General features: G+C 53.2%; 1 protein-coding gene across 4 annotated transcripts in view; it reads right to left on the reverse strand.

Moving 5' to 3' along the window:
* The window catches only part of LOC109878956 (SRSF protein kinase 1), an 86028-nt gene that overhangs the window by 11886 nt on the left and 48422 nt on the right, over nt 1-25720 (reverse strand). For 2 of the 4 annotated variants that reach the window (XM_031827021.1, XM_031827051.1), the window contains 8 exons: nt 25269-25356; nt 23966-24053; nt 23338-23444; nt 22913-23078; nt 21431-21456; nt 20358-20562; nt 19789-20043; nt 12855-12955 (listed from right to left, as the gene is read on the reverse strand). In XM_031827021.1, the coding sequence (XP_031682881.1) occupies nt 12855-12955; nt 19789-20043; nt 20358-20562; nt 21431-21456; nt 22913-23078; nt 23338-23444; nt 23966-24053; nt 25269-25356 (1036 nt within the window). Of the gene's footprint in view, nt 1-12854; nt 12956-19692; nt 20044-20357; nt 20563-21430; nt 21457-22912; nt 23079-23337; nt 23445-23965; nt 24054-25268; nt 25357-25720 lie in introns of all 4 variants that reach the window. The other 2 variants (XM_031826942.1, XM_031826988.1) reach the window with 1 other exon arrangement.

The raw sequence follows: 25720 nt of genomic DNA on the forward strand, positions 1-25720 counted from the left end.
ATACCACTTGAAAGGAAACACTTGAAATGTGAAATTAATGTAGGTAGGAAGTATTGAAGGATGCATTTAAATGTTTCTAAACAGTCTGGTCCAGTGGTCCAGTGGTCTAGGGTGGTCCAGTGGTCTAGGGGGGGTCCAGTGGTCTAGGGGGGTCTAGGGCTGTCCAGTGGTCTAGGGTGGTCCAGTGTGGTCTAGGGTGGTCCAGGGTGGTCTAGGGTGGTCCAGTGGTCTAGGGTGGTCCAGTGGTCTAGGGTGGTCCAGTGGTCTAGGGTGGTCCAGTGTGGTCTAGGGTGGTCCAGTGGTCTAGGGTGGTCCAGTGTGGTCTAGGGTGGGCCAGTGGTCTAGGGTGGTCCAGTGGTCTAGGGGGGTCCAGTGTGGTCTAGGGTAGTCCAGTGGTCTAGGGTGGTCCAGTGGTCTAGGGTAGTCCAGTGGTCTAGGGTGGTCCAGTGGTCTAGGGTGGTCCAGTGTGGTCTAGGGTAGTCCAGTGGTCTAGGGTGGTCCAGTGGTCTAGGGTGGTCCAGTGGTCCAGGGGTCCAGTGGTCTAGGGTGGTCCAGTGGTCTAGGGTGGTCCAGGGGTCCAGTGATCTAGGGTGGTCCAGTGGTCTAGGGTGGTCCAGTGGTCTAGGGTGGTCCAGTGTGGTCTAGGGTGGTCCAGTGGTCTAGGGTGGTCCAGTGGTCTAGGGTGGTCCAGTGGCCCAGGGTGGTCCAGTGGTCTAGGGTGGTCCAGTGGTCTAGGGTGGTCCAGTGGTCTAGGGTGGTCTAGGGTGGTCCAGTGGTCTAGGGTGGTCAAGTGGCCTAGGGTGGTCCAGTGGCCTAGGGTGGTCCAGTGGTCTAGGGTGGTCCAGTGGCCTAGGGTGGTCCAGTGGCCTAGGGTGGTCCAGTGGCCTCGGGTGGTCCAGTGGTCTATGGTGGTGCAGTGGCCTAGGGTGGTCCAGGGGCTTAGGGTGGTCCAGGGGCCTAGGGTGGTCCAGGGGCCTAGTGGTCTAGGGTGGTCCAGTGGTCTAGGGTGGTCCAGTGGCCTAGGGTGGTCCAGGGGCCTAGGGTGGTCCAGGGGCCTAGTGGTCTAGGGTGGTCCAGTGGTCTAGGGTGGTCCAGTGGTCTAGTGTGGTCTAGGGTGGTCCAGTGGTCTAGGGTGGTCCAGTGGTCTAGGGTGGTCGTGTGGTCCAGTGGTCTAGGGTGGTCCAGTGGTCTAGGGTGGTCCAGTGTGGTCTAGGGTGGTCCAGTGGTCTAGGGTAATCCAGTGTGGTCTAGGGTGGTCCAGTGGTCTAGGGTGGTCCAGTGGTCTAGGGTGGTCCAGTGGTCTAGGGTGGTCCAGGGTGGTCCAGTGTGGTCTAGGGTAGTCCAGTGGTCTAGGGTGGTCCAGTGGTCTAGGGTGGTCGTGGTCTAGGGTGGTCCAGTGTGGTCTAGGGTAGTCCAGTGGTCTAGGGTGGTCCAGTGTGGTCTAGGGTAGTCCAGTGGTCTAGGGTGGTCCAGTGTGGTCTAGGGTAGTCCAGTGGTCTAGGGTGGTCCAGTGGTCTAGGGTGGTCCAGTGGTCTAGGGTGGTCCAGTGGTCTAGGGTGGTCTAGGGTGGTCCAGTGTGGTCTAGGGTGGTCCAGTGTGGTCTAGGGTGGTCCAGTGGTCTAGGGGGGTCCAGTGTGGTCTAGGGTAGTCCAGTGGTCTAGGGTGGTCAAGTGGTCTAGGGTGGTCCAGTGGTCTAGGGTGGTCCAGTGTGGTCTAGGGTAGTCCAGTGGTCTAGGGTGGTCCAGTGTGGTCTAGGGTAGTCCAGTGGTCTAGGGTGGTCCAGTGTGGTCTAGGGTAGTCCAGTGGTCTAGGGTGGTCCAGTGTGGTCTAGGGTAGTCCAGTGGTCTAGGGTGGTCCAGTGGTCTAGGGTGGTCCAGTGGTCTAGGGTGGTCCAGGGTAGTCCAGTGGTCTAGGGTGGTCCAGTGGCCCAGGGTGGTCTAGGGGTGGTCCAGTGGTCTAGGGTGGTCCAGTGGTCTAGGGTGGTCCAGTGGTCTAGGGTGGTCCAGTGTGGTCTAGGGTGGTCTAGGGTGGTCCAGTGTGGTCCAATCAAATCAAATTTATTTATATAGCCCTTCGTACATCAGCTGATATCCCAAAGTGCTGTACAGAAACCCAGCCCAAAACCCCAAACAGCAAGCAATGCAGGTGTAGAAGCACGGTGGCTAGGAAAAACTCCCTAGAAAGGCCAATACCTAGGAAGAAACCTAGAGAGGAACCAGGCTATGTGGGGTGGCCAGTCCTCTTCTGGCTGTGCCGGGTGGAGATTATAACAGAACATGGTCAAGATGTTCAATGTTCATAAATGACCAGCATGGTCGAATAATAATAAGGCAGAACAGTTGAAACTAGAGCAGCAGCACAGTCAGGTGGAAGTTGAAACTGGAGCAGCAGCATGGCCAGGTAGACTGGGGACAGCAAGGAGTCATCATGTCAGGTAGTCCTGGGGCATGGTCCTAGGGCTCAGGTCAGTTGAAACTGGAACAGCAGCATCCAGTGGTGGTCCAGTGGTCTAGGGTGGTCCAGTGTGGTCTAGGGTGGTCCAGTGGTCCAGGGTGGTCTAGGGTAGTCCAGTGGTCTAGGGTGGTCCAGTGGTCTAGGGTAGTCCAGTGGTCTAGGGTGGTCCAGTGGTCTAGGGTGGTCCAGTGGTCTAGGGTGGTCCAGTGGTCTAGGGTGGTCCAGTGTGGTCTAGGGTAGTCCAGTGTGGTCTAGGGTGGTCCAGTGTGGTCTAGGGTAGTCCAGTGGTCTAGGGTGGTCCAGTGTGGTCTAGGGTAGTCCAGTGGTCTAGGGTGGTCCAGTGGTCTAGGGTGGTCCAGTGGTCTAGGGTGGTCCAGTGTGGTCTAGGGTAGTCCAGGGTGGTCCAGTGGTCTAGGGTGGTCCAGTGGTCTAGGGTGGTCCAGTGGTCTAGGGTGGTCCAGTGGTCTAGGGTGGTCCAGTGTGGTCTAGGGTGGTCCAGTGGTCTAGGGTGGTCCAGTGGTCTAGGGTGGTCCAGTGTGGTCTAGGGTGGTCCAGTGGTCTAGGGTAGTCCAGTGGTCTAGGGTGGTCCAGTGGTCTAGGGTGGTCCAGTGTGGTCTAGGGTAGTCCAGTGGTCTAGGGTGGTCCAGTGTGGTCTAGGGTAGTCCAGTGGTCTAGGGTGGTCCAGTGTGGTCTAGGGTAGTCCAGTGGTCTAGGGTGGTCCAGTGGTCCAGTGTGGTCTAGGGTAGTCCAGTGGTCTAGGGTGGTCCAGTGGTCTAGGGTGGTCCAGTGGGCCAGGGTGGTCCAGTGGTCTAGGGTGGTCCAGGGGTCCAGTGGTCTAGTGTGGTCCAGTGTGGTCCAGTGATCTAGGGTGGTCCAGTGGTCTAGGGTGGTCCAGTGGTCTAGGGTGGTCCAGTGTGGTCTAGGGTGGTCCAGTGGTCTAGGGTGGTCCAGTGGTCTAGGGTGGTCCAGTGGTCTAGGTGGTCAGGGTGGTCCAGTGGCCCAGGGTGGTCCAGTGGTCTAGGGTGGTCCAGTGGTCTAGGGTGGTCCAGTGGTCTAGGGTGGCCCAGTGGCCTAGGGTGGTCCAGTGGCCTAGGGTGGTCCGGTGGTCTAGGGTGGTCCAGTGGCCTAGGGTGGTCCAGTGGCCTCGGGGTGGTCCAGTGGTCTAGGGTGGTGCAGGGGCCTAGGGTGGTCCAGGGGCCTAGGGTGGTCCAGGGGCCTAGTGGTCTAGGGTGGTCCAGTGGTCTAGGGTGGTCCAGTGGCCTAGGGTGGTCCAGGGGCCTAGGGTGGTCCAGGGGCCTAGTGGTCTAGGGTGGTCCAGTGGTCTAGTGTGGTCTAGGGTGGTCCAGTGGTCTAGGGTGGTCCAGTGTGGTCTAGGGTGGTCCAGTGGTCTAGGGTGGTCCAGTGTGGTCTAGGGTGGTCCAGTGGTCTAGGGTGGTCCAGTGTGGTCTAGGGTGGTCCAGTGGTCTAGGCGGGTCCAGTGGTCTAGGGGGGTCCAGTGGTCTAGGGGGGTCCAGTGGTCTAGGGTGGTCCAGTGGTCCAGTGTGGTCTAGGGTAGTCCAGTGGTCTAGGGTGGTCCAGGGTGGTCCAGTGGTCTAGGGTGGTCCAGTGTGGTCTAGGGTAGTCCAGTGGTCTAGGGTGGTCCAGTGTGGTCTAGGGTAGTCCAGTGGTCTAGGGTGGTCCAGTGGTCTAGGGTGGTCCAGTGGTCTAGGGTGGTCTAGGGTAGTCCAGGGTGGTCCAGTGGTCTAGGGTGGTCCAGTGGTCTAGGGTGGTCCAGTGGTCTAGGGTGGTCCAGTGTGGTCTAGGGTGGTCCAGTGGTCTAGGGTGGTCCAGTGGTCTAGGGTGGTCCAGTGTGGTCTAGGGTGGTCCAGTGGTCTAGGGTAGTCCAGTGGTCTAGGGTGGTCCAGTGGTCTAGGGTGGTCCAGTGGTCTAGGGTGGTCCAGTGTGGTCTAGGGTAGTCCAGTGGTCTAGGGTGGTCCAGTGTGGTCTAGGGTAGTCCAGTGTGGTCTAGGGTAGTCCAGTGGTCTTGGGTGGTCCAGGGTGGTCCAGTGTGGTCTAGGGTAGTCCAGTGGTCTAGGGTGGTCCAGTGGTCCAGGGTGGTCCAGTGTGGTCTAGGGTAGTCCAGTGGTCTAGGGTGGTCCAGTGGTCTAGGGTGGTCCAGTGGGCCAGGGTGGTCCAGTGGTCTAGGGTGGTCCAGGGGTCCAGTGGTCTAGTGGTCTAGGGTGGTCCAGTGTGGTCCAGTGATCTAGGGTGGTCCAGTGGTCTAGGGTGGTCCAGTGGTCTAGGGTGGTCCAGTGTGGTCTAGGGTGGTCCAGTGGTCTAGGGTGGTCCAGTGGTCTAGGGTGGTCCAGTGGTCTAGGGTGGTCCAGTGGCCCAGGGTGGTCCAGTGGTCTAGGGTGGTCCAGTGGTCTAGGGTGGTCCAGTGGCCTAGGGTGGTCTGGTGGTCTAGGGTGGTCCGGTGGTCCAGTGGCCTAGGGTGGTCCAGTGGCCTCGGGGTGGTCCAGTGGTCTAGGGTGGTGCAGGGGCCTAGGGTGGTCCAGGGGCCTAGGGTGGTCCAGGGGCCTAGTGGTCTAGGGTGGTCCAGTGGTCTAGGGTGGTCCAGTGGCCTAGGGTGGTCCAGGGGCCTAGGGTGGTCCAGGGGCCTAGTGGTCTAGGGTGGTCCAGTGGTCTAGTGTGGTCTAGGGTGGTCCAGTGGTCTAGGGTGGTCCAGTGTGGTCTAGGGTGGTCCAGTGGTCTAGGGTGGTCCAGTGTGGTCTAGGGTGGTCCAGTGGTCTAGGGTGGTCCAGTGTGGTCTAGGGTGGTCCAGTGGTCTAGGCTGGTCCAGTGGTCTAGGGGGGGTCCAGTGGTCTAGGGGGGTCCAGTGGTCTAGGGTGGTCCAGTGTGGTCTAGGGTAGTCCAGTGGTCTAGGGTGGTCCAGGGTGGTCCAGTGGTCTAGGGTGGTCCAGTGTGGTCTAGGGTAGTCCAGTGGTCTAGGGTGGTCCAGTGTGGTCTAGGGTAGTCCAGTGGTCTAGGGTGGTCCAGGGTGGTCCAGTGTGGTCTAGGGTAGTCCAGTGGTCTAGGGTGGTCCAGTGGTCCAGGGTGGTCCAGTGTGGTCTAGGGTAGTCCAGTGGTCTAGGGTGGTCCAGTGGTCTAGGGTGGTCCAGTGGGCCAGGGTGGTCCAGTGGTCTAGGGTGGTCCAGGGGTCCAGTGGTCTAGGGTGGTCGTGGTCTAGGGTGGTCCAGTGTGGTCTAGGGTAGTCCAGTGGTCTAGGGTGGTCCAGTGTGGTCTAGGGTAGTCCAGTGGTCTAGGGTGGTCCAGTGTGGTCTAGGGTAGTCCAGTGGTCTAGGGTGGTCCAGTGGTCTAGGGTGGTCCAGTGGTCTAGGGTGGTCCAGTGGTCTAGGGTGGTCTAGGGTGGTCCAGTGTGGTCTAGGGTGGTCCAGTGTGGTCTAGGGTGGTCCAGTGGTCTAGGGGGGTCCAGTGTGGTCTAGGGTAGTCCAGTGGTCTAGGGTGGTCAAGTGGTCTAGGGTGGTCCAGTGGTCTAGGGTGGTCCAGTGTGGTCTAGGGTAGTCCAGTGGTCTAGGGTGGTCCAGTGTGGTCTAGGGTAGTCCAGTGGTCTAGGGTGGTCCAGTGTGGTCTAGGGTAGTCCAGTGGTCTAGGGTGGTCCAGTGTGGTCTAGGGTAGTCCAGTGGTCTAGGGTGGTCCAGTGGTCTAGGGTGGTCCAGTGGTCTAGGGTGGTCCAGGGTAGTCCAGTGGTCTAGGGTGGTCCAGTGGCCCAGGGTGGTCTAGGGGTGGTCCAGTGGTCTAGGGTGGTCCAGTGGTCTAGGGTGGTCCAGTGGTCTAGGGTGGTCCAGTGTGGTCTAGGGTGGTCTAGGGTGGTCCAGTGTGGTCCAATCAAATCAAATTTATTTATATAGCCCTTCGTACATCAGCTGATATCCCAAAGTGCTGTACAGAAACCCAGCCCAAAACCCCAAACAGCAAGCAATGCAGGTGTAGAAGCACGGTGGCTAGGAAAAACTCCCTAGAAAGGCCAATACCTAGGAAGAAACCTAGAGAGGAACCAGGCTATGTGGGGTGGCCAGTCCTCTTCTGGCTGTGCCGGGTGGAGATTATAACAGAACATGGTCAAGATGTTCAATGTTCATAAATGACCAGCATGGTCGAATAATAATAAGGCAGAACAGTTGAAACTAGAGCAGCAGCACAGTCAGGTGGAAGTTGAAACTGGAGCAGCAGCATGGCCAGGTAGACTGGGGACAGCAAGGAGTCATCATGTCAGGTAGTCCTGGGGCATGGTCCTAGGGCTCAGGTCAGTTGAAACTGGAACAGCAGCATCCAGTGGTGGTCCAGTGGTCTAGGGTGGTCCAGTGTGGTCTAGGGTGGTCCAGTGGTCCAGGGTGGTCTAGGGTAGTCCAGTGGTCTAGGGTGGTCCAGTGGTCTAGGGTAGTCCAGTGGTCTAGGGTGGTCCAGTGGTCTAGGGTGGTCCAGTGGTCTAGGGTGGTCCAGTGGTCTAGGGTGGTCCAGTGTGGTCTAGGGTAGTCCAGTGTGGTCTAGGGTGGTCCAGTGTGGTCTAGGGTAGTCCAGTGGTCTAGGGTGGTCCAGTGTGGTCTAGGGTAGTCCAGTGGTCTAGGGTGGTCCAGTGGTCTAGGGTGGTCCAGTGGTCTAGGGTGGTCCAGTGTGGTCTAGGGTAGTCCAGGGTGGTCCAGTGGTCTAGGGTGGTCCAGTGGTCTAGGGTGGTCCAGTGGTCTAGGGTGGTCCAGTGGTCTAGGGTGGTCCAGTGTGGTCTAGGGTGGTCCAGTGGTCTAGGGTGGTCCAGTGGTCTAGGGTGGTCCAGTGTGGTCTAGGGTGGTCCAGTGGTCTAGGGTAGTCCAGTGGTCTAGGGTGGTCCAGTGGTCTAGGGTGGTCCAGTGTGGTCTAGGGTAGTCCAGTGGTCTAGGGTGGTCCAGTGTGGTCTAGGGTAGTCCAGTGGTCTAGGGTGGTCCAGTGTGGTCTAGGGTAGTCCAGTGGTCTAGGGTGGTCCAGTGGTCCAGTGTGGTCTAGGGTAGTCCAGTGGTCTAGGGTGGTCCAGTGGTCTAGGGTGGTCCAGTGGGCCAGGGTGGTCCAGTGGTCTAGGGTGGTCCAGGGGTCCAGTGGTCTAGTGTGGTCCAGTGTGGTCCAGTGATCTAGGGTGGTCCAGTGGTCTAGGGTGGTCCAGTGGTCTAGGGTGGTCCAGTGTGGTCTAGGGTGGTCCAGTGGTCTAGGGTGGTCCAGTGGTCTAGGGTGGTCCAGTGGTCTAGGGTGGTCCAGTGGCCCAGGGTGGTCCAGTGGTCTAGGGTGGTCCAGTGGTCTAGGGTGGTCCAGTGGTCTAGGGTGGCCCAGTGGCCTAGGGTGGTCCAGTGGCCTAGGGTGGTCCGGTGGTCTAGGGTGGTCCAGTGGCCTAGGGTGGTCCAGTGGCCTCGGGGTGGTCCAGTGGTCTAGGGTGGTGCAGGGGCCTAGGGTGGTCCAGGGGCCTAGGGTGGTCCAGGGGCCTAGTGGTCTAGGGTGGTCCAGTGGTCTAGGGTGGTCCAGTGGCCTAGGGTGGTCCAGGGGCCTAGGGTGGTCCAGGGGCCTAGTGGTCTAGGGTGGTCCAGTGGTCTAGTGTGGTCTAGGGTGGTCCAGTGGTCTAGGGTGGTCCAGTGTGGTCTAGGGTGGTCCAGTGGTCTAGGGTGGTCCAGTGTGGTCTAGGGTGGTCCAGTGGTCTAGGGTGGTCCAGTGTGGTCTAGGGTGGTCCAGTGGTCTAGGCGGGTCCAGTGGTCTAGGGGGGTCCAGTGGTCTAGGGGGGTCCAGTGGTCTAGGGTGGTCCAGTGGTCCAGTGTGGTCTAGGGTAGTCCAGTGGTCTAGGGTGGTCCAGGGTGGTCCAGTGGTCTAGGGTGGTCCAGTGTGGTCTAGGGTAGTCCAGTGGTCTAGGGTGGTCCAGTGTGGTCTAGGGTAGTCCAGTGGTCTAGGGTGGTCCAGTGGTCTAGGGTGGTCCAGTGGTCTAGGGTGGTCTAGGGTAGTCCAGGGTGGTCCAGTGGTCTAGGGTGGTCCAGTGGTCTAGGGTGGTCCAGTGGTCTAGGGTGGTCCAGTGTGGTCTAGGGTGGTCCAGTGGTCTAGGGTGGTCCAGTGGTCTAGGGTGGTCCAGTGTGGTCTAGGGTGGTCCAGTGGTCTAGGGTAGTCCAGTGGTCTAGGGTGGTCCAGTGGTCTAGGGTGGTCCAGTGGTCTAGGGTGGTCCAGTGTGGTCTAGGGTAGTCCAGTGGTCTAGGGTGGTCCAGTGTGGTCTAGGGTAGTCCAGTGTGGTCTAGGGTAGTCCAGTGGTCTTGGGTGGTCCAGGGTGGTCCAGTGTGGTCTAGGGTAGTCCAGTGGTCTAGGGTGGTCCAGTGGTCCAGGGTGGTCCAGTGTGGTCTAGGGTAGTCCAGTGGTCTAGGGTGGTCCAGTGGTCTAGGGTGGTCCAGTGGGCCAGGGTGGTCCAGTGGTCTAGGGTGGTCCAGGGGTCCAGTGGTCTAGTGGTCTAGGGTGGTCCAGTGTGGTCCAGTGATCTAGGGTGGTCCAGTGGTCTAGGGTGGTCCAGTGGTCTAGGGTGGTCCAGTGTGGTCTAGGGTGGTCCAGTGGTCTAGGGTGGTCCAGTGGTCTAGGGTGGTCCAGTGGTCTAGGGTGGTCCAGTGGCCCAGGGTGGTCCAGTGGTCTAGGGTGGTCCAGTGGTCTAGGGTGGTCCAGTGGCCTAGGGTGGTCTGGTGGTCTAGGGTGGTCCGGTGGTCCAGTGGCCTAGGGTGGTCCAGTGGCCTCGGGGTGGTCCAGTGGTCTAGGGTGGTGCAGGGGCCTAGGGTGGTCCAGGGGCCTAGGGTGGTCCAGGGGCCTAGTGGTCTAGGGTGGTCCAGTGGTCTAGGGTGGTCCAGTGGCCTAGGGTGGTCCAGGGGCCTAGGGTGGTCCAGGGGCCTAGTGGTCTAGGGTGGTCCAGTGGTCTAGTGTGGTCTAGGGTGGTCCAGTGGTCTAGGGTGGTCCAGTGTGGTCTAGGGTGGTCCAGTGGTCTAGGGTGGTCCAGTGTGGTCTAGGGTGGTCCAGTGGTCTAGGGTGGTCCAGTGTGGTCTAGGGTGGTCCAGTGGTCTAGGCTGGTCCAGTGGTCTAGGGGGGTCCAGTGGTCTAGGGGGGTCCAGTGGTCTAGGGTGGTCCAGTGTGGTCTAGGGTAGTCCAGTGGTCTAGGGTGGTCCAGGGTGGTCCAGTGGTCTAGGGTGGTCCAGTGTGGTCTAGGGTAGTCCAGTGGTCTAGGGTGGTCCAGTGTGGTCTAGGGTAGTCCAGTGGTCTAGGGTGGTCCAGGGTGGTCCAGTGTGGTCTAGGGTAGTCCAGTGGTCTAGGGTGGTCCAGTGGTCCAGGGTGGTCCAGTGTGGTCTAGGGTAGTCCAGTGGTCTAGGGTGGTCCAGTGGTCTAGGGTGGTCCAGTGGGCCAGGGTGGTCCAGTGGTCTAGGGTGGTCCAGGGGTCCAGTGGTCTAGTGTGGTCCAGTGTGGTCCAGTGATCTAGGGTGGTCCAGTGGTCTAGGGTGGTCCAGTGGTCTAGGGTGGTCCAGTGTGGTCTAGGGTGGTCCAGTGGTATAGGGTGGTCCAGTGGTCTAGGGTGGTCCAGTGGTCTAGGGTGGTCCAGTGGCCCAGGGTGGTCCAGTGGTCTAGGGTGGTCCAGTGGTCTAGGGTGGTCCAGTGGTCTAGGGTGGCCCAGTGGCCTAGGGTGGTCCAGTGGCCTAGGGTGGTCCGGTGGTCTAGGGTGGTCCAGTGGCCTAGGGTGGTCCAGTGGCCTCGGGGTGGTCCAGTGGTCTAGGGTGGTGCAGGGGCCTAGGGTGGTCCAGGGGCCTAGGGTGGTCCAGGGGCCTAGTGGTCTAGGGTGGTCCAGTGGTCTAGGGTGGTCCAGTGGCCTAGGGTGGTCCAGGGGCCTAGGGTGGTCCAGGGGCCTAGTGGTCTAGGGTGGTCCAGTGGTCTAGTGTGGTCTAGGGTGGTCCAGTGGTCTAGGGTGGTCCAGTGTGGTCTAGGGTGGTCCAGTGGTCTAGGGTGGTCCAGTGTGGTCTAGGGTGGTCCAGTGGTCTAGGGTGGTCCAGTGTGGTCTAGGGTGGTCCAGTGGTCTAGGCGGGTCCAGTGGTCTAGGGGGGTCCAGTGGTCTAGGGGGGTCCAGTGGTCTAGGGTGGTCCAGTGGTCTAGGGTGGTCCAGTGTGGTCTAGGGTAGTCCAGTGGTCTAGGGTGGTCCAGGGTGGTCCAGTGGTCTAGGGTGGTCCAGTGTGGTCTAGGGTAGTCCAGTGGTCTAGGGTGGTCCAGTGTGGTCTAGGGTAGTCCAGTGGTCTAGGGTGGTCCAGTGGTCTAGGGTGGTCCAGTGGTCTAGGGTGGTCTAGGGTAGTCCAGGGTGGTCCAGTGGTCTAGGGTGGTCCAGTGGTCTAGGGTGGTCCAGTGGTCTAGGGTGGTCCAGTGTGGTCTAGGGTGGTCCAGTGGTCTAGGGTGGTCCAGTGGTCTAGGGTGGTCCAGTGTGGTCTAGGGTGGTCCAGTGGTCTAGGGTAGTCCAGTGGTCTAGGGTGGTCCAGTGGTCTAGGGTGGTCCAGTGGTCTAGGGTGGTCCAGTGTGGTCTAGGGTAGTCCAGTGGTCTAGGGTGGTCCAGTGTGGTCTAGGGTAGTCCAGTGTGGTCTAGGGTAGTCCAGTGGTCTTGGGTGGTCCAGGGTGGTCCAGTGTGGTCTAGGGTAGTCCAGTGGTCTAGGGTGGTCCAGTGGTCCAGGGTGGTCCAGTGTGGTCTAGGGTAGTCCAGTGGTCTAGGGTGGTCCAGTGGTCTAGGGTGGTCCAGTGGGCCAGGGTGGTCCAGTGGTCTAGGGTGGTCCAGGGGTCCAGTGGTCTAGTGGTCTAGGGTGGTCCAGTGTGGTCCAGTGATCTAGGGTGGTCCAGTGGTCTAGGGTGGTCCAGTGGTCTAGGGTGGTCCAGTGTGGTCTAGGGTGGTCCAGTGGTCTAGGGTGGTCCAGTGGTCTAGGGTGGTCCAGTGGTCTAGGGTGGTCCAGTGGCCCAGGGTGGTCCAGTGGTCTAGGGTGGTCCAGTGGTCTAGGGTGGTCCAGTGGCCTAGGGTGGTCCGGTGGTCTAGGGTGGTCCGGTGGTCCAGTGGCCTAGGGTGGTCCAGTGGCCTCGGGGTGGTCCAGTGGTCTAGGGTGGTGCAGGGGCCTAGGGTGGTCCAGGGGCCTAGGGTGGTCCAGGGGCCTAGTGGTCTAGGGTGGTCCAGTGGTCTAGGGTGGTCCAGTGGCCTAGGGTGGTCCAGGGGCCTAGGGTGGTCCAGGGGCCTAGTGGTCTAGGGTGGTCCAGTGGTCTAGTGTGGTCTAGGGTGGTCCAGTGGTCTAGGGTGGTCCAGTGTGGTCTAGGGTGGTCCAGTGGTCTAGGGTGGTCCAGTGTGGTCTAGGGTGGTCCAGTGGTCTAGGGTGGTCCAGTGTGGTCTAGGGTGGTCCAGTGGTCTAGGCTGGTCCAGTGGTCTAGGCTGGTCCAGTGGTCTAGGGGGGGTCCAGTGGTCTAGGGTGGTCCAGTGTGGTCTAGGGTAGTCCAGTGGTCTAGGGTGGTCCAGGGTGGTCCAGTGGTCTAGGGTGGTCCAGTGTGGTCTAGGGTAGTCCAGTGGTCTAGGGTGGTCCAGTGTGGTCTAGGGTAGTCCAGTGGTCTAGGGTGGTCCAGTGTGGTCTAGGGTGGTCCAGTGGTCTAGGGTGGTCCAGTGGTCTAGGGTGGTCCAGTGTGGTCTAGGGTAGTCCAGATGTCTAGGGTGGTCCAGTGGTCTAGGGTGGTCCAGTGGTCTAGGGTGGTCCAGGGTGGTCCAGTGGTCTAGGGGTCCAGTGGTCTAGGGTGGTCCAGGGGTCCAGTGATCTAGGGTGGTCCAGTGGTCTAGTGTGGTCCAGTGGTCTAGGGTGGTCCAGTGGTCTAGGGTGGTCCAGGGTGGCCCAGTGGTCCAGGGTGGTCCAGTGGTTTAGGGTGGTCCAGTGGTCTAGGGTGGTCCAGTGGTCTAGGGTGGTCCAGTGGCCTAGGGTGGTCCAGTGGCCTAGGGTGGTCCGGTGGTCTAGGGTGGTCCGGTGGCCTAGGGTGGTCCAGTGGCCTCGGGTGGTCCAGTGGCCTCGGGTGGTCCAGTGGTCTAGGGTGGTCCAGTGGCCTAGGGTGGTCCAGGGGCCTAGGGTGGTCCAGGGGCCTAGGGTGGTCCAGGGGCCTAGGGTGGTCCAGGGGCCTAGGGTGGTCCAGGGGCCTAGTGGTCTAGGGTGGTCCAGTGGTCTAGGGTGGTCCAGTGGTCTAGTGGTCCAGGGTGGTCCAGTGGCTTAGGGTGGTCCAGTGGCCTAGGGTGGTCCAGTGGTCTAAGCCACTGCCTCCAGAACATACACCACTGCAGAATGGGTGCCAAGTCGACCCACCACTATTATAACACCATCTTTCAGAATGTCTGATGTACTCACCACCCAGCAGGCGTTCCCCAGGTCAGCGATTTTGATCTGGATCTTGTCTGCATTGAGAGGTTCCAGAGGGTTGACCAACAGACTACCTGCTGCTACTTTATCTAGAGACGAGAGAGAGAGAGAGAGAGAGAGAGAACGAGAGATGGACAAGGAGAGAGGAACACAATGCATTAGCCAAGAGAACATACCTACATGACCAAAAGTAAGTGGACACCTGCTCGTCAAACATCTCATTCCAAAATCATGGGCATTAATATGGAGTTGTTTCCCCCTTTGCTGCTATAACAGCCTCCGCTCTTCTGGGAAGGTTTTCCACTAGATGTTGGAACATTGCTGCTATAACAGCCTCAGCTCTTCTGGGAAGGTTTTCCACTAGATGTTGGAACATTGCTGCAGGGACTTTCTTCCATTCAGCAACAAGAGCATTAGTGAGGTCGGGCCCTGATGTTGGACGATTCGGCCTGGCTCGCAGTCGGTGTTCCAATTCATCCCAAATGCGTTAGATGGGGTTCAGGTCAGGGCTCTGTGCAGGCCAGTCAAGTTCCTCCACACCAATCTTGACAAAACATTTCTCTACGGACCTCGCTTTGTGCACGGGGCGGCAGGTAGCCTAGTGGTTAGAGCGTTGGACTAGTAACCGAAAGGTTGCAAGATCGAATCCCCGACAAGGTAAAAATCTGCCCTTCTTTCCCTGAGCAAGGCAGTTAACCCACTGTTCCTATGCCGTCATTGAAAAAAAATAATTTGTTCTTAACTGACTTGCCTAGTTAAATAAAAGGTCAAATAAAAAAATGAATTGTCATTGCCTTTCCCAAACTTGCCACAAAGTTGGAAGCACAGAATCGTCTAGAATGTCAAGATTTCCCTTCACTGGAACTAAGGGACCTAGCCTGAACCAAGAAAACCAGCCCCAGACCATGACTCCTCCTCCACCTAACTTTACAGTTGGCACTTTGCATTGGGGCAGGTAGCGTTCTCCTGGCATCCGCCAAACCTAGATTAGTCCGTAGGACTTCCAGATGGTGAAGTGTGATTTTTCACTCCTGAGAACGCGTTTCCATGTAGCTCACAACGAACAGTTCTTGTGCTGACGTTGCTTCCAGAGGCGGTTTGGAACTCGGTAGTGAATGTTGCAACAGAGTACAGACGATTTTTACTCGCTTCAGCACTCGGTGGTTCTGTTCTGTGACAGAACACTTCTCAGTTCCTATGCTTCCTGGCTGATGTTTTGGTCACTTTTGAATGCTGGCGGTGCTTTCACTCTAGTGGTAGCATGAGACGGAGTCTACAACCCACACAAGTGGCTCAGGTAGTGCAGCTCATCCAGGATGACCATCAATGCGAGCTGTGGAAAGAAGGTTTGCTGTGTCTGTCAGCGTAGTGTCCAGAGCATGGAGGCGCTACCAGGAGACAGGCCAGTACATCAGGAGACGTGGAGGAGGCCGTAGGAGGGCAACAACCCAGCAGCAGGACCGCTACCTCCGACTTTGTGCAAGGAGGAGCACTGCCAGAGCCCCGCAAAATGACCTCCAGCAGGCCACAAATGTGCATGTGTCTGCTCAAACGGTCAGAAACAGACTCCATGAGGGCCCGACGTCCACAGGTGGGGGTTGTGCTTACAGCCCAACACCGTGCAGGACGTTTGGCATTTGCCAGAGAACACCAAGATTGGCAAATTCGCCCTGGGCTCTTCACAGATGAAAGCAGGTTCACACAGAGCACATGTGACAGACGTGACAGAGTCTGGAAATGCCGTGGAGAACGTTCTGCTGCCTGCAACATCCTCCATCATGACCGGTTTGGCGGTGGGTCAGTCATGGTGTGGGGTGGCATTTTTCCTCCATGTGCTCGCCAGAGGTAGCCTGACTGCCATTAGGTACCGAGATGAGATCCTCAGACCCCTTGTGAGACCAAATGCTGGTGCGGTTGGCCCTGGGTTCCTCCTAATGCAAGACAATTCTAGACCTCATGTGGCTGGAGTGTGTCAGCTGTTCCTGCAAGAGGAAGGCATTGATGCTATGGACTGGCCCGCCCGTTCCCCAGACCTGAATCCAACTGAGCACATCTGGGACATCATGTCTCGCTCCATCCACCAACAGACTGCACCACAGACTGTCCAGGAGTTGGCGGATGCTTTAGTCCAGGTCTGGGAGGAGATCCCTCAGGAGACCATCCGCCACCTCATCAGGAGCATGCCCAGGCGTTGTAGGGAGGTCATACAGGCACGTGGAGGCCACACACACTACTGAGCCTCATTTTGACTTGTTTTAAGGACATTACATCAAAGTTGGATCAGCCTGTAGTGTGGTTTTCCACTTTAATTTTGAGTGACTCCAAAAATCAGACCTCCATGGGTTGATAAATTTGATTTCCATTGATAATTTTTGTGTGATTTTGTTGTCAGCACATTCAACTATGTAAAGAAAAAAGTACTTAAGAATATTTCATTCATTCAGATCTAGGATGTTATTTTAGTGTTCCCTTTATTTTTTTGAGCAGTGTATATACAGTGCCTTGTGAAAGTATTCGGCCCCCTTGAACTTTGCGACCTTTTGCCACATTTCAGGCTTCAAACATAAAGATATAAAACTGTATTTTTTTGTGAAGAATCAACAACAAGTGGGACACAATCAGGAAGTGGAACAACATTTATTGGATATTTCAAACTTTTTTAACAAATCAAAAACTGAAAAATTGGGTGTGCAAAATTATTCAGCCCCCTTAAAAACCTCTTCATCCTACTTGAGACATTTGCGTCCCAACTAGACATCTGGAAATGCAAATGCGCTACGCTACATGCTAATAGCACTCGTTAAAACTCAAACGTTCATTAAAATACACATGCAGGGTATTGAATTAAAGCTACACTCGTTGTGAATCTAGCCAACAAGTCAGATTATTAAAATGCTTTTCGGCGAAAGCATAAGAAGCTATTATAAGAGAGCATGCAACACCACGAAATACCTGAATGCTACGTAAACAAAAGATTTTGCGTAGCCGGCGCTACCCAAATAGCAAAAATAAAATATAAAACTTTCATTACCTTTTAAGATCTTCTTTGTTGGCACTCCTATATGCCCCATAAACATCACTATTGGGTCTTTTTTTCGATTAAATCGGTCCATACATACCTAAAATAGCCATCTATGGAAACTGTGTGATTCAGAAAAAACACAGTTTGAAAACGCTACGTCATTTTTTTAAATTAAAAAAGTTGACGATAAACTTTCACAAAACACTTCGAAATACTTTTCTAATCCAACTTTAGGTATCAGTAAACGTTAATAATCTATCAAAATGAACACGGGGCGATGTGTATTCAATAGCTCCACGATTTCAAATCATCTTCCAAAAATCTCTCTTCCAAACCTTCCAGTCGGAGACCGGATGGAAAGTGATCTCCCAGGTTGGTTTGCCCAAGAAATAAACAGACCGAAAATGACGAGACTGGCGACATCGTGTGGAAGCTGTAGGGATTGCAACCTTGACCATAAGTAATATGGTTTCCATTTAACAAACAATTGAACTGGCGGATTGATACTTTTTCAGTTTTCAGTGACCAGATTTTCTTGCGCTTTTCGCTGAAACACACGCTCTGTTCAAGTCACAGCGGTGATTTAACCAGCTTTAGAAACGTCAGAGTGTTTTCTATACACACATACTAATCATATGCATATACTATATTCCTGGCATGAGTAGCAGGGCGCTGAAATGTTGCGCGATTTTTAACAGAATGTTCGAAAAAGTAGGGGGTAGGAGCAACAGGTAATACTTTGTAGCGCCACCTTTTGCTGCGATTACAGCTGTAAGTCGCCTGGGGTATGTCTCTATCAGTTTTACACATCGAGAGACTGACATTTTTTCCCATTCCTCCTTGCAAAACAGCTCGAGCTCAGTGAGGTTGGATGGAGAGCATTTGTGAACAGCAGTTTTCAGTTCTTTCCACAGATTCTCGATTGGATTCAGGTCTGGACTTTGACTTGGCCATTCTAACACCTGGATATGTTTATTTTTGAACCATTCCGTTGTAGATTTTGCTTTATGTTTTGGATCATTGTCTTGTTGGAAGACAAATCTCCGTCCCAGTCTCAGGTCTTTTGCAGACTCCATCAGGTTTTCTTCCAGAATGGTCCTGTATTTGGCTCCATCCATCTTCCCATCAATTTTAACCATCTTCCCTGTCCCTGCTGAAGAAAAGCAGGCCCAAACCATGATGCTGCCACCACCATGTTTGACAGTGGATATGGTGTGTTCAGGGTGATGAGCTGTGTTGCTTTTACGCCAAACATAACGTTTTGCATTGTTGCCAAAAAGTTCAATTTTGGTTTCATCTGACCAGAGCACCTTCTTCCACATGTTTGGTGTGTCTCCCAGGTGGCTTGTGGCAAACTTTAAAAGACACTTTTTATGGATATCTTTAAGAAATGGCTTTCTTCTTGCCACTCTTCCATAAAGGCCAGATTTGTGCAATATACGACTGATTGTTGTCCTATGGACAGAGTCTCCCACCTCAGCTGTAGATCTCTGCAGTTCATCCAGAGTGATCATGGGCCTCTTGGCTGCATCTCTGATCAGTCTTCTCCTTGTATGAGCTGAAAGTTTAGAGGGACGGCCAGGTCTTGGTAGATTTGGTTCGGCAGTGTAGCCTAGTGGTTAGAGCATTGGACTAGTAACCGAAAGGTTGCAAGTTCAAATCCCCGAGCTGACAAGGTACAAAATCTGTCGTTCTGCCCTTGAACAGGCAGTTAACCCACTGTTCCTAGGCCGTCATTGAAAATAAGAATTTGTTCTTAACTGACTTGCCTAGTAAAATAAAGGTTAAAAAAAAAACTTCTGGAGAGAGTTTGCTGCACTGAAAGTAAAGGGGCTGAATAATTTTGCACGCCCAATTTTTCAGTTTTTGATTTGTTAAAAAAGTTTGAAATATCCAATAAATGTAGTTAATCCACTTCATGATTGTGTCCCACTTGTTGTTGATTCTTCACAAAAAAAATACAGTTTTATATCTTTATGTTTGAAGCCTGAAATGTGGCAAAAGGTCGCAAAGTTCAAGGGGGCCGAATACTTTCGCAAGGCACTGTATATATATATATATTTTTGCTGTCCACAAAAAGTCCCTGTGAAGAGAGGAAAGAGAGGAGGAAAACGAAGAGGAGATTGAAAGAGTACCGAAGAGGTGATATTAGAAGCACTTAGGAGGTTAGTGGGGAGACTAACATACCACCTCGCCTACAGATACCACTACAGATACCACCGCGCCCACAGACAACACTACAGATACCACTACAGATACCACCGCGCCCACAGATAACACTACAGATACCACCACGCCTACAGACAACACTACAGATACCACCACGCCTACAGACAACACTACGGACAACACTACAGATTAGAGGTAGACCGATTAATCGGAATGGACGATTAATTAGTGCCGATTTCAAGTTTTCATAACAATCGAAAATCTGTATTTTTGGGCGCCAATTTCCGGTTATTAAAAGAAAATATATATATATATTTTATACCTTTTATTTAACTAGGCAAGTCAGTTAAGAACACATTCTTATTTTCAATGACGGCCTGGGAACAGTGGGGTTAACTGCCTTGTTCAGGGGCAGAACGACAGATTTTCACCTTGTCAGCTCAGCACAGTTAACTAGTCCAACGCTCTAACCATTGCACTCCACGAGTAGCCTGCCTGTTACGCGAATGCAGTAGAAGCCAAGGTAAATTTCTAGCTAGCATTAAACTTATCTTATAAAAACAATCAATCATAATCACTAGTTATAACTACTAATCCAGTTTAGCAGACAATATTAACCAGGTGAAATTGTGTCATTTCTCTTGCGTTCTTGGCACGCAGAGTCAGGGTATATGCAACAGCTTGGGCTGCCTGGCTCATTGAGAACTAATTTGCCAGAATTTTACATAATTATGACATACATTAAAGGTTGTGCAATGTAACAAGAATATTTAGACTTCTGGATGCCACCCGTTAGATAAAATACCGAACGGTTCCGTATTTCACTGAAATAAACGTTTTGTTTTCGAAATGATAGTTTCCGGATTCGATCATATTAATGACCAAAGTCTCATATTTCTGTGAGTTATTATGTTATAATTAAGTCTATGATTTGATAGAGCAGTCTCACTGAGCAGCAGCAGGCCCGTAATCATTCATTCAAACAGCACTTTCGTGCGTTTTGCCAGCAGCTCTTTGCAAGCACAACGCTGTTTATGACTTCAAGCTTATCAGCCTAATGGCTGGTGTAACCAATGTGAAATGGCTAGCTAGTTAGCCACGCCTACAGATACCACCAGATACCACTACAGATACCGCCGCGCCCACAGATACCACCAGATACCACCACAGATACCACTACAGATACCACCACAGATACCACCAGATACCACTACAGATACCACCAGATACCACCACAGATACCACCAGATACCACTACAGATACCACCACAGATACCACCACATACCACCACATACCACCACAGATACCGCCGCACCCACAGATACCACCACAGATATCACCAGATACCACCACAGATACCACCAGATACCACTACAGATACCACCAGATACCACCACAGATACCACTACAGATACCACCAGATACCACTACAGATACCAGCTGGAGTGTATTCAGTGAGGTGAAACATTCAGAATGTCGCAGAAAGACACGTAAGGAGTAGATCTGACGATCATTTAATCTAAATGTTAGAGAGACGTGTGATCTACATGACACCTCTGTTCCATCTGAATGTTCTGTAACGCTGCGGCTTCCTGATGAAGTACCCAGCAAAGTGCCACTTCACCACCACTAACCGTTCCTCTCCTCCTCCTCCTCCTCTTCATCCTCTATTCCAGGCATCACCTCAGTCTCCATCTCGCTCTCCTTCCCCTGCTCTCTCTCTTGTTTACCGTCTGTACCAGGATCGTGTGGGTCACCGGGACCTTTGCCGTTGTACTCTGGGTAAGTTGCATTGACCGGGAGGTCACTACCCTCCGTGCTGGCGTTGAGTTTGTTGGCTTTCTGTTGGTCCTCTTCGTCTTTCTCCTCTTCTTCCTCAGTCCTCTGTACCTCCTGGCTTGCAGCGTCTTCCTCTGCGTGGCCGTTGCAGGTCACCTCCATCCTGCTCTCCTCCTCCTCCTGCTTCTCTTCCGGTTTATCTGGACCTGGGTCAATGCAACAGATCAGCCAGTCAGTCACACGAATAGCAATCGATACACTGCCGTGATCGCCAAACGGAAGAAAACTGCCTGAAACAGGGAAGGGACTACGTCAACGTATGCAAGAACTGGCAGAAATGTTTTGCTGTAGCGTGTCCTAATGTACACGATCCAGGTCACCAACTCTGGTCCCATAATATATGGTTAAAATAAACATGTGCCTTTCAGTTCCTTTAAAAAAGGAAACAGAATCTAATAGTGGTCCGCAGCATCGTTCTGATCTAGATTAAAGGTGAAGCACAGTCCCCGGGTGGGTTTACCTGCTGTGAAATCATTAGCCGTGTCCTGTAGCGTGTCAGACGAGGGCGGGGGGGTGTCTGCAGTGGTCTCTTCCTCCCCCTCCTCCTCTTCCTCTCCTCCTTCCGGCGCTCCCTCCATCTCCTGAATCCTCTTCTCTAACATCTCTGCCTGCTTCTTCTGTTTCTTCTTCATCTTCTTCTTCTTGTTCTTAGACATCTTCACCGTCTGAGGGGCGAGGAGAGAGACGACGAGAGGAGAGAGACAACGAGAGGAGAAGGACGATGAGAGGAGAGAGACGACGAGAGGAGAAGGACGACGAGAGGAGAGAGGAGAAGGACGACGAGAGGAGAGAGAAGGACGACGAGAGGAGAGAGAAGGACGACGAGAGGAGAGAGACGACGAGAGGAGAGAGACGACGAGAGGAGAGAGACGACGAGAGGAGAGAGACGACGAGAGGAGAGAGACGACGAGAGGAGAAGGACGACGAGAGGAGAGAGGAGAAGGACGACGAGAGGAGGAGAGGGACGACGAGAGGAGGAGAGGGACGAGGAGGAGAGGGACGAGGAGGAGAGGGACGAGAAGAGGGACGAGGAGAGTTAAGGAGAGGGGTGATGAGAAGAGGGGGGAGAGAGGGGATGGATAAGGGGGAGAGGATACGGATAAGGAGAGGAGACGGATAAGGGGGAGAGGGATGAGGAGAGGATATGGATAATGAGAGAATGATAAGGGGGAGAGGGATAAGATGAGGGGGTAAGGAGAGGATATGGATAATGAGAGAATGATAAGTGGGAGAGGGATGAGATGAGGGGGTAAGGAGAGGATATGGATAAGGAGAGCATATGGATAATGAGAGAATAGATAAGGGAGAGAGGGATGAGATGAGGAGGGGGCAAGGAGATGGAGATAAAAAATTTAAAAAATGGGAAGAGAAGAAGGTGTAAGGTTTGGACTACTGTACCATTTGTAAAACCATTGCCCAGTGTGAACAGAACCACCCACTCCAACACATTATCTGGTAGATACAGCTGGTAGCAGCCACCACACACACAAAATAACATGCTTTCAGAAATAACACAAAGACTGATAGACTCACTGGTTTGGGTGCTGGAGCTGTGCTCACTGTGAAGAGAGAGAACATTTTAGTCAGTGTTATATCCTCAGCAAAATAACAACTAAACCAGCAGCAAAGGTGATATGTCAAATCTGCCTCAATAATTAGCATGCAGTTTCAGTCATACAGTGTGTGTGTGTGTGTGTGTGTGTGTGTGTGTGTGTGTGTGTGTGTGTGTGTGTGTGTGTGTGTGTGTGTGTGTGTGTGTGTGCATATGTGCTCTGATTCACACACAGCTGTTCTGATACCCTCTCCAGTGTCGTGGACCAGCGGGACTCTCACACCATCTCCGCCTGAGATGGTTATTTCTGCACCAAAACCCAGTGACTCACTGAACACCTATTTTTTTATAGCCTTCGTGGTTTTGCATAATGGCCTGTTCTCTCGTGTCTTCTCCTCTGTCTGTTGAATAATGGCCTGTTCTCTCGTGTCTTCTCCTCTGTCTGTTGAATAATGGCCTGTTCACTCGTGTCTTCTCCTCTGTCTGTTGAATAATGGCCTGTTCTCTCGTGTCTTCTCTGTTGAATAATGGCCTGTTCTCTCGTGTCTTCTCTGTTGAATAATGGCCTGTTCTCTCGTGTCTTCTCCTGTCTGTTGAATAATGGCCTGTTCTCTTGTGTCTTCTCCTGTCTGTTGAATAATGGCCTGTTCTGTCGTGTCTTCTCCTCTGTCTGTTGAATAATGGCCTGTTCTCTCGTGTCTTCTCCTCTGTCTGTTGGATAATGGCCTGTTCTCTCGTGTCTTCTCCTCTGTCTGTTGGATAATGGCCTGTTCTCTCGTGTCTTCTCCTCTGTCTGAGGCTGTTAGAGTTAGAACTACAGCAGCTCTCCCTCATAATGTCACCCCTACCATTCATTACAGCTGGATCAGCATCAGACAGCTAGATAAAAGGGTCGTTTCATCACTTCAACACCACACCGGAACAAAGCCCAGTCTCATCTCAATCCATATCTACCATCAACTACTTTTATCACCAATCTAAACGCTAGGCTCAGTCTTTAGATATCAAGTCTCTCAGTAAATCGTCAGATGATTTGCCTCTGATGTTTGTGTGTCTGAATTTCCCTACAAAACTCTTGATGTACCAGCAAAACAGGAATCGAGACAATTAATACATAACCTCAATGTTTTTTCCTATTTGTTCTGATCATTCTCCTAGACTGAAACGCTGAATGTCTGACTTGGCTTGGCAGGGCTCACCCTTTTTGTTCAGAACATTGGGACAAAGCACCATACAAAAAAATATGATCCTTTGAAGAGCTTAGAATTAAGAACTTCGAGTGAAAAGCACTAATTAATACAATCTCATTATTCACCAGCATGCCAAGCCCTGATGGTGATGGGATTATGTCCATGTTTATACAGCTTTCCAACACTGCACCGTGTTCATTCAAAATGGTGGATGTGAGGGGTCAGTTACCAGCAGCCATCTTCCTGACATATTGTGTGTGTGTGTGTGTGTACCTGCGGAACCGGAGGGGGGTGGAGCTCCAGTCCTCTGCCATTCTGTTGCCTCGGCAGCCATCTTCTTGATGTAGGGCTCGTTGACCGTCAACAGGATGTTCTCTGGCTTGATGTCTGTATGGATGATCTTACACTTGGAGTGAAGGTAGTCCAGGCCCTGGAGAACCTACAGGAGGGCAGAGGATCGGTAAGACCACGGCTGTATCGGGGGTTTCAACATTGAGGGAACATTCTCCAAATTCCAGTTGGAGGACTCCTGGAACCATGGAAACGTTTGGTAAAGTTTCTGGAATTTTAAACCTGCTTTCAATAACAATTACTAACAGTTTCAGCGGTAAAATTCTGTAGAGTCAAATGTTTGTTTTTGCAATCAAGACCTGGAACGCACCCAATGTTGTGTGAGAAATAAGTTGTGTTGTTTTTACCTGTCGTATGATGCTCTTGACGCAGGGCAGAGGAAGGCCCTGGTAGTTAGACTTGATGATCCACTTCAGCAGGTGATGACCCAGAACCTCAAACACCATACAGACATCTGACAGGAGAGGTCAAGGACCTGTACAGGACTAGTACAGGACAGCATGGGAGAGGTGGGAAGCCTAACTCAAAACACACACCCCCTTGTCATTCACCCTTATGCATTTGGCTTACACCTACGCAATATAAAATGTGAACACCTAAAAGGGCGTGTTGCCTGGACACCCAGCTGTGATCAGGATGTAACGGTCTCTAGCTAGGGGGGATAGAGAAACTGTCAGTACAATTGTGCTTCTGTGTGTGTCCTCTAGCTGGAATGTGTTGTGTTGCCAAACGTCCAGACAATGCTGGCCAAACGTCCAGACAATGCTGGCCAAACGTCCAGACAATGCTGGCCAAAAGTCAGCAAGGCAGGGACACGTCTGTAAACCACCAATAGTTAGTGGCAGGACTTGGGCAATGAATCTTTTAAGGCTCATAATATTGACCAATAGCAGGAATAATGGAATATGCCGGTTCTCTCTTGCTGTCAGTTTTCATACTATGTTGAACAGCAGTGTTCTTGTGGACTGAGGATACGAGTTCCGTTCATGCCAGAGATCTTGAAGTCATCCAGTAACTGAACTACCCTCTCCCTGCTGGGGTCCTTCTGGTCCGTGTTCCTGACCTGAAACACACATTAATACTTATTGAGTAGAAGTGAGTGAGAGAGTGAGAGAGAGTGAGAGAGTGAGTGAGAGAGTGAGAGAGTGAGTGAGAGAGTGAGAGTGATAGAGAGTGATAGAGAGTGAGAAAGAGTGAGAGGCAGAGAGTGAGAGAGAGAGAGAGAGAGAGAGAGAGAGAGAGAGAGAGAGAGAGAGTGAGAGAGAGAGTGAGAGACAGAGAGTGAGAGAGAGTGTGAGAGAGAGTGTGAGAGAGAGTGAGTGAGAGTGAGAGAGAGAGAGTGAGAGAGAGAGAGAGAGTGAGAGAGAGTGAGAGAGAGTGAGAGAGAGTGAGAGAGAGAGAGAGAGAGAGAGAGAGAGAGAGAGAGAGAGAGAGAGAGAAAGAGAGAGAGAAAGAGAGAGAGAAAGAGTGAGAGAGAGAGTGAGAGAGAGAGTGAGAGTGAGAGAGTGAGAGAGAGTGAGAGAGAAAGAGAGAGAGAGAGAGAGAGAGAGAGAGTGAGAGAGAGAGTGAGAGTGAGAGAGTGAGAGAGAGTGAGAGAGAGTGAGAGAGAGAGAGAGAGAGAGAGAGAGTGAGAGAGTGAGAGAGAGTGAGAAAGAGTGAGTGAGAGAGTGAGAGAGAGAGAGTGAGAGAGAGTGTGAGAGAGAGTGAGAGAGAGAGTGAGAGAGTGAGAGAGAGTGAGAGAGAGAGAAAGAGTGAGAGAGAGAGAAAGAGTGAGAGAGAGTGAGAGAGAGAGAGTGAGAGAGAGTGAGAGAGAGAGAGTGAGAGAGAGTGAGAGACAGAGAGTGAGAGAGAGTGAGAGTGTGAGAGAGTGAGAGAGAGTGAGAGAAAGAGTGAGTGCGAGTGAGAGAGAGAGTGAGAGTGAGAGAGAGAGTGAGTGAGTGAGAGAGTGAGAGAGAGTGAGAGAGAGAGTGAGAGAGTGAGAGACAGAGAGTGAGAGAGAGTGAGAGTGTGAGAGAGTGAGAGAGAGTGAGAGAAAGAGTGAGTGCGAGTGAGAGAGAGAGTGAGAGTGAGAGAGAGAGTGAGTGAGTGAGAGAGTGAGAGAGAGTGAGAGAGAGAGTGAGAGAGTGAGAGAGAGAGTGAGAGAGAGTGAGAGAGAGTGAGAGAGAGTGAGAGAGAGAGAGTGAGAGAGAGTGAGTGAGTGAGAGAGAGTGAGAGAGAGAGAGTGAGTGAGTGAGAGTGAGTGAGTGAGAGAGAGTGAGAGAGAATATGTGTTCCTCACTGATCTCAGCAGCTTGATCTCATCCAGCGCTGTCTCAGTGTAATGCTCTGCACTCTTCACCACCTTCATGGCCACAAAACACTTCCCTCTAGAAATAACAGGACAACATATGTTACACACTGAAACACACACTGAAACACACACTGAAACACCAATAAGCCTCTACCACTTTAACAGGCCTTGACTCAGCACCATTTACACAGACATAACTTACTGTATGTCCCAGGCCAACCACACAGTGGAACAGACAGAACTTACTGTATGTCCCAGGCCAAACACACAGTGGAACAGACATAACTTACTGTATGTCCCAGGCCAACCACACAGTGGAACAGACAGAACTTACTGTATGTCCCAGGCCAACCACACAGTGGAACAGACAGAACTTACTGTATGTCCCAGGCCAACCACACAGTGGAACAGACAGAACTTACTGTATGTCCCAGGCCAAC

This window comes from Oncorhynchus kisutch, linkage group LG1, assembly GCF_002021735.2.
Source record: "Oncorhynchus kisutch isolate 150728-3 linkage group LG1, Okis_V2, whole genome shotgun sequence".
Lineage (NCBI taxonomy): Eukaryota > Metazoa > Chordata > Actinopteri > Salmoniformes > Salmonidae > Oncorhynchus > Oncorhynchus kisutch.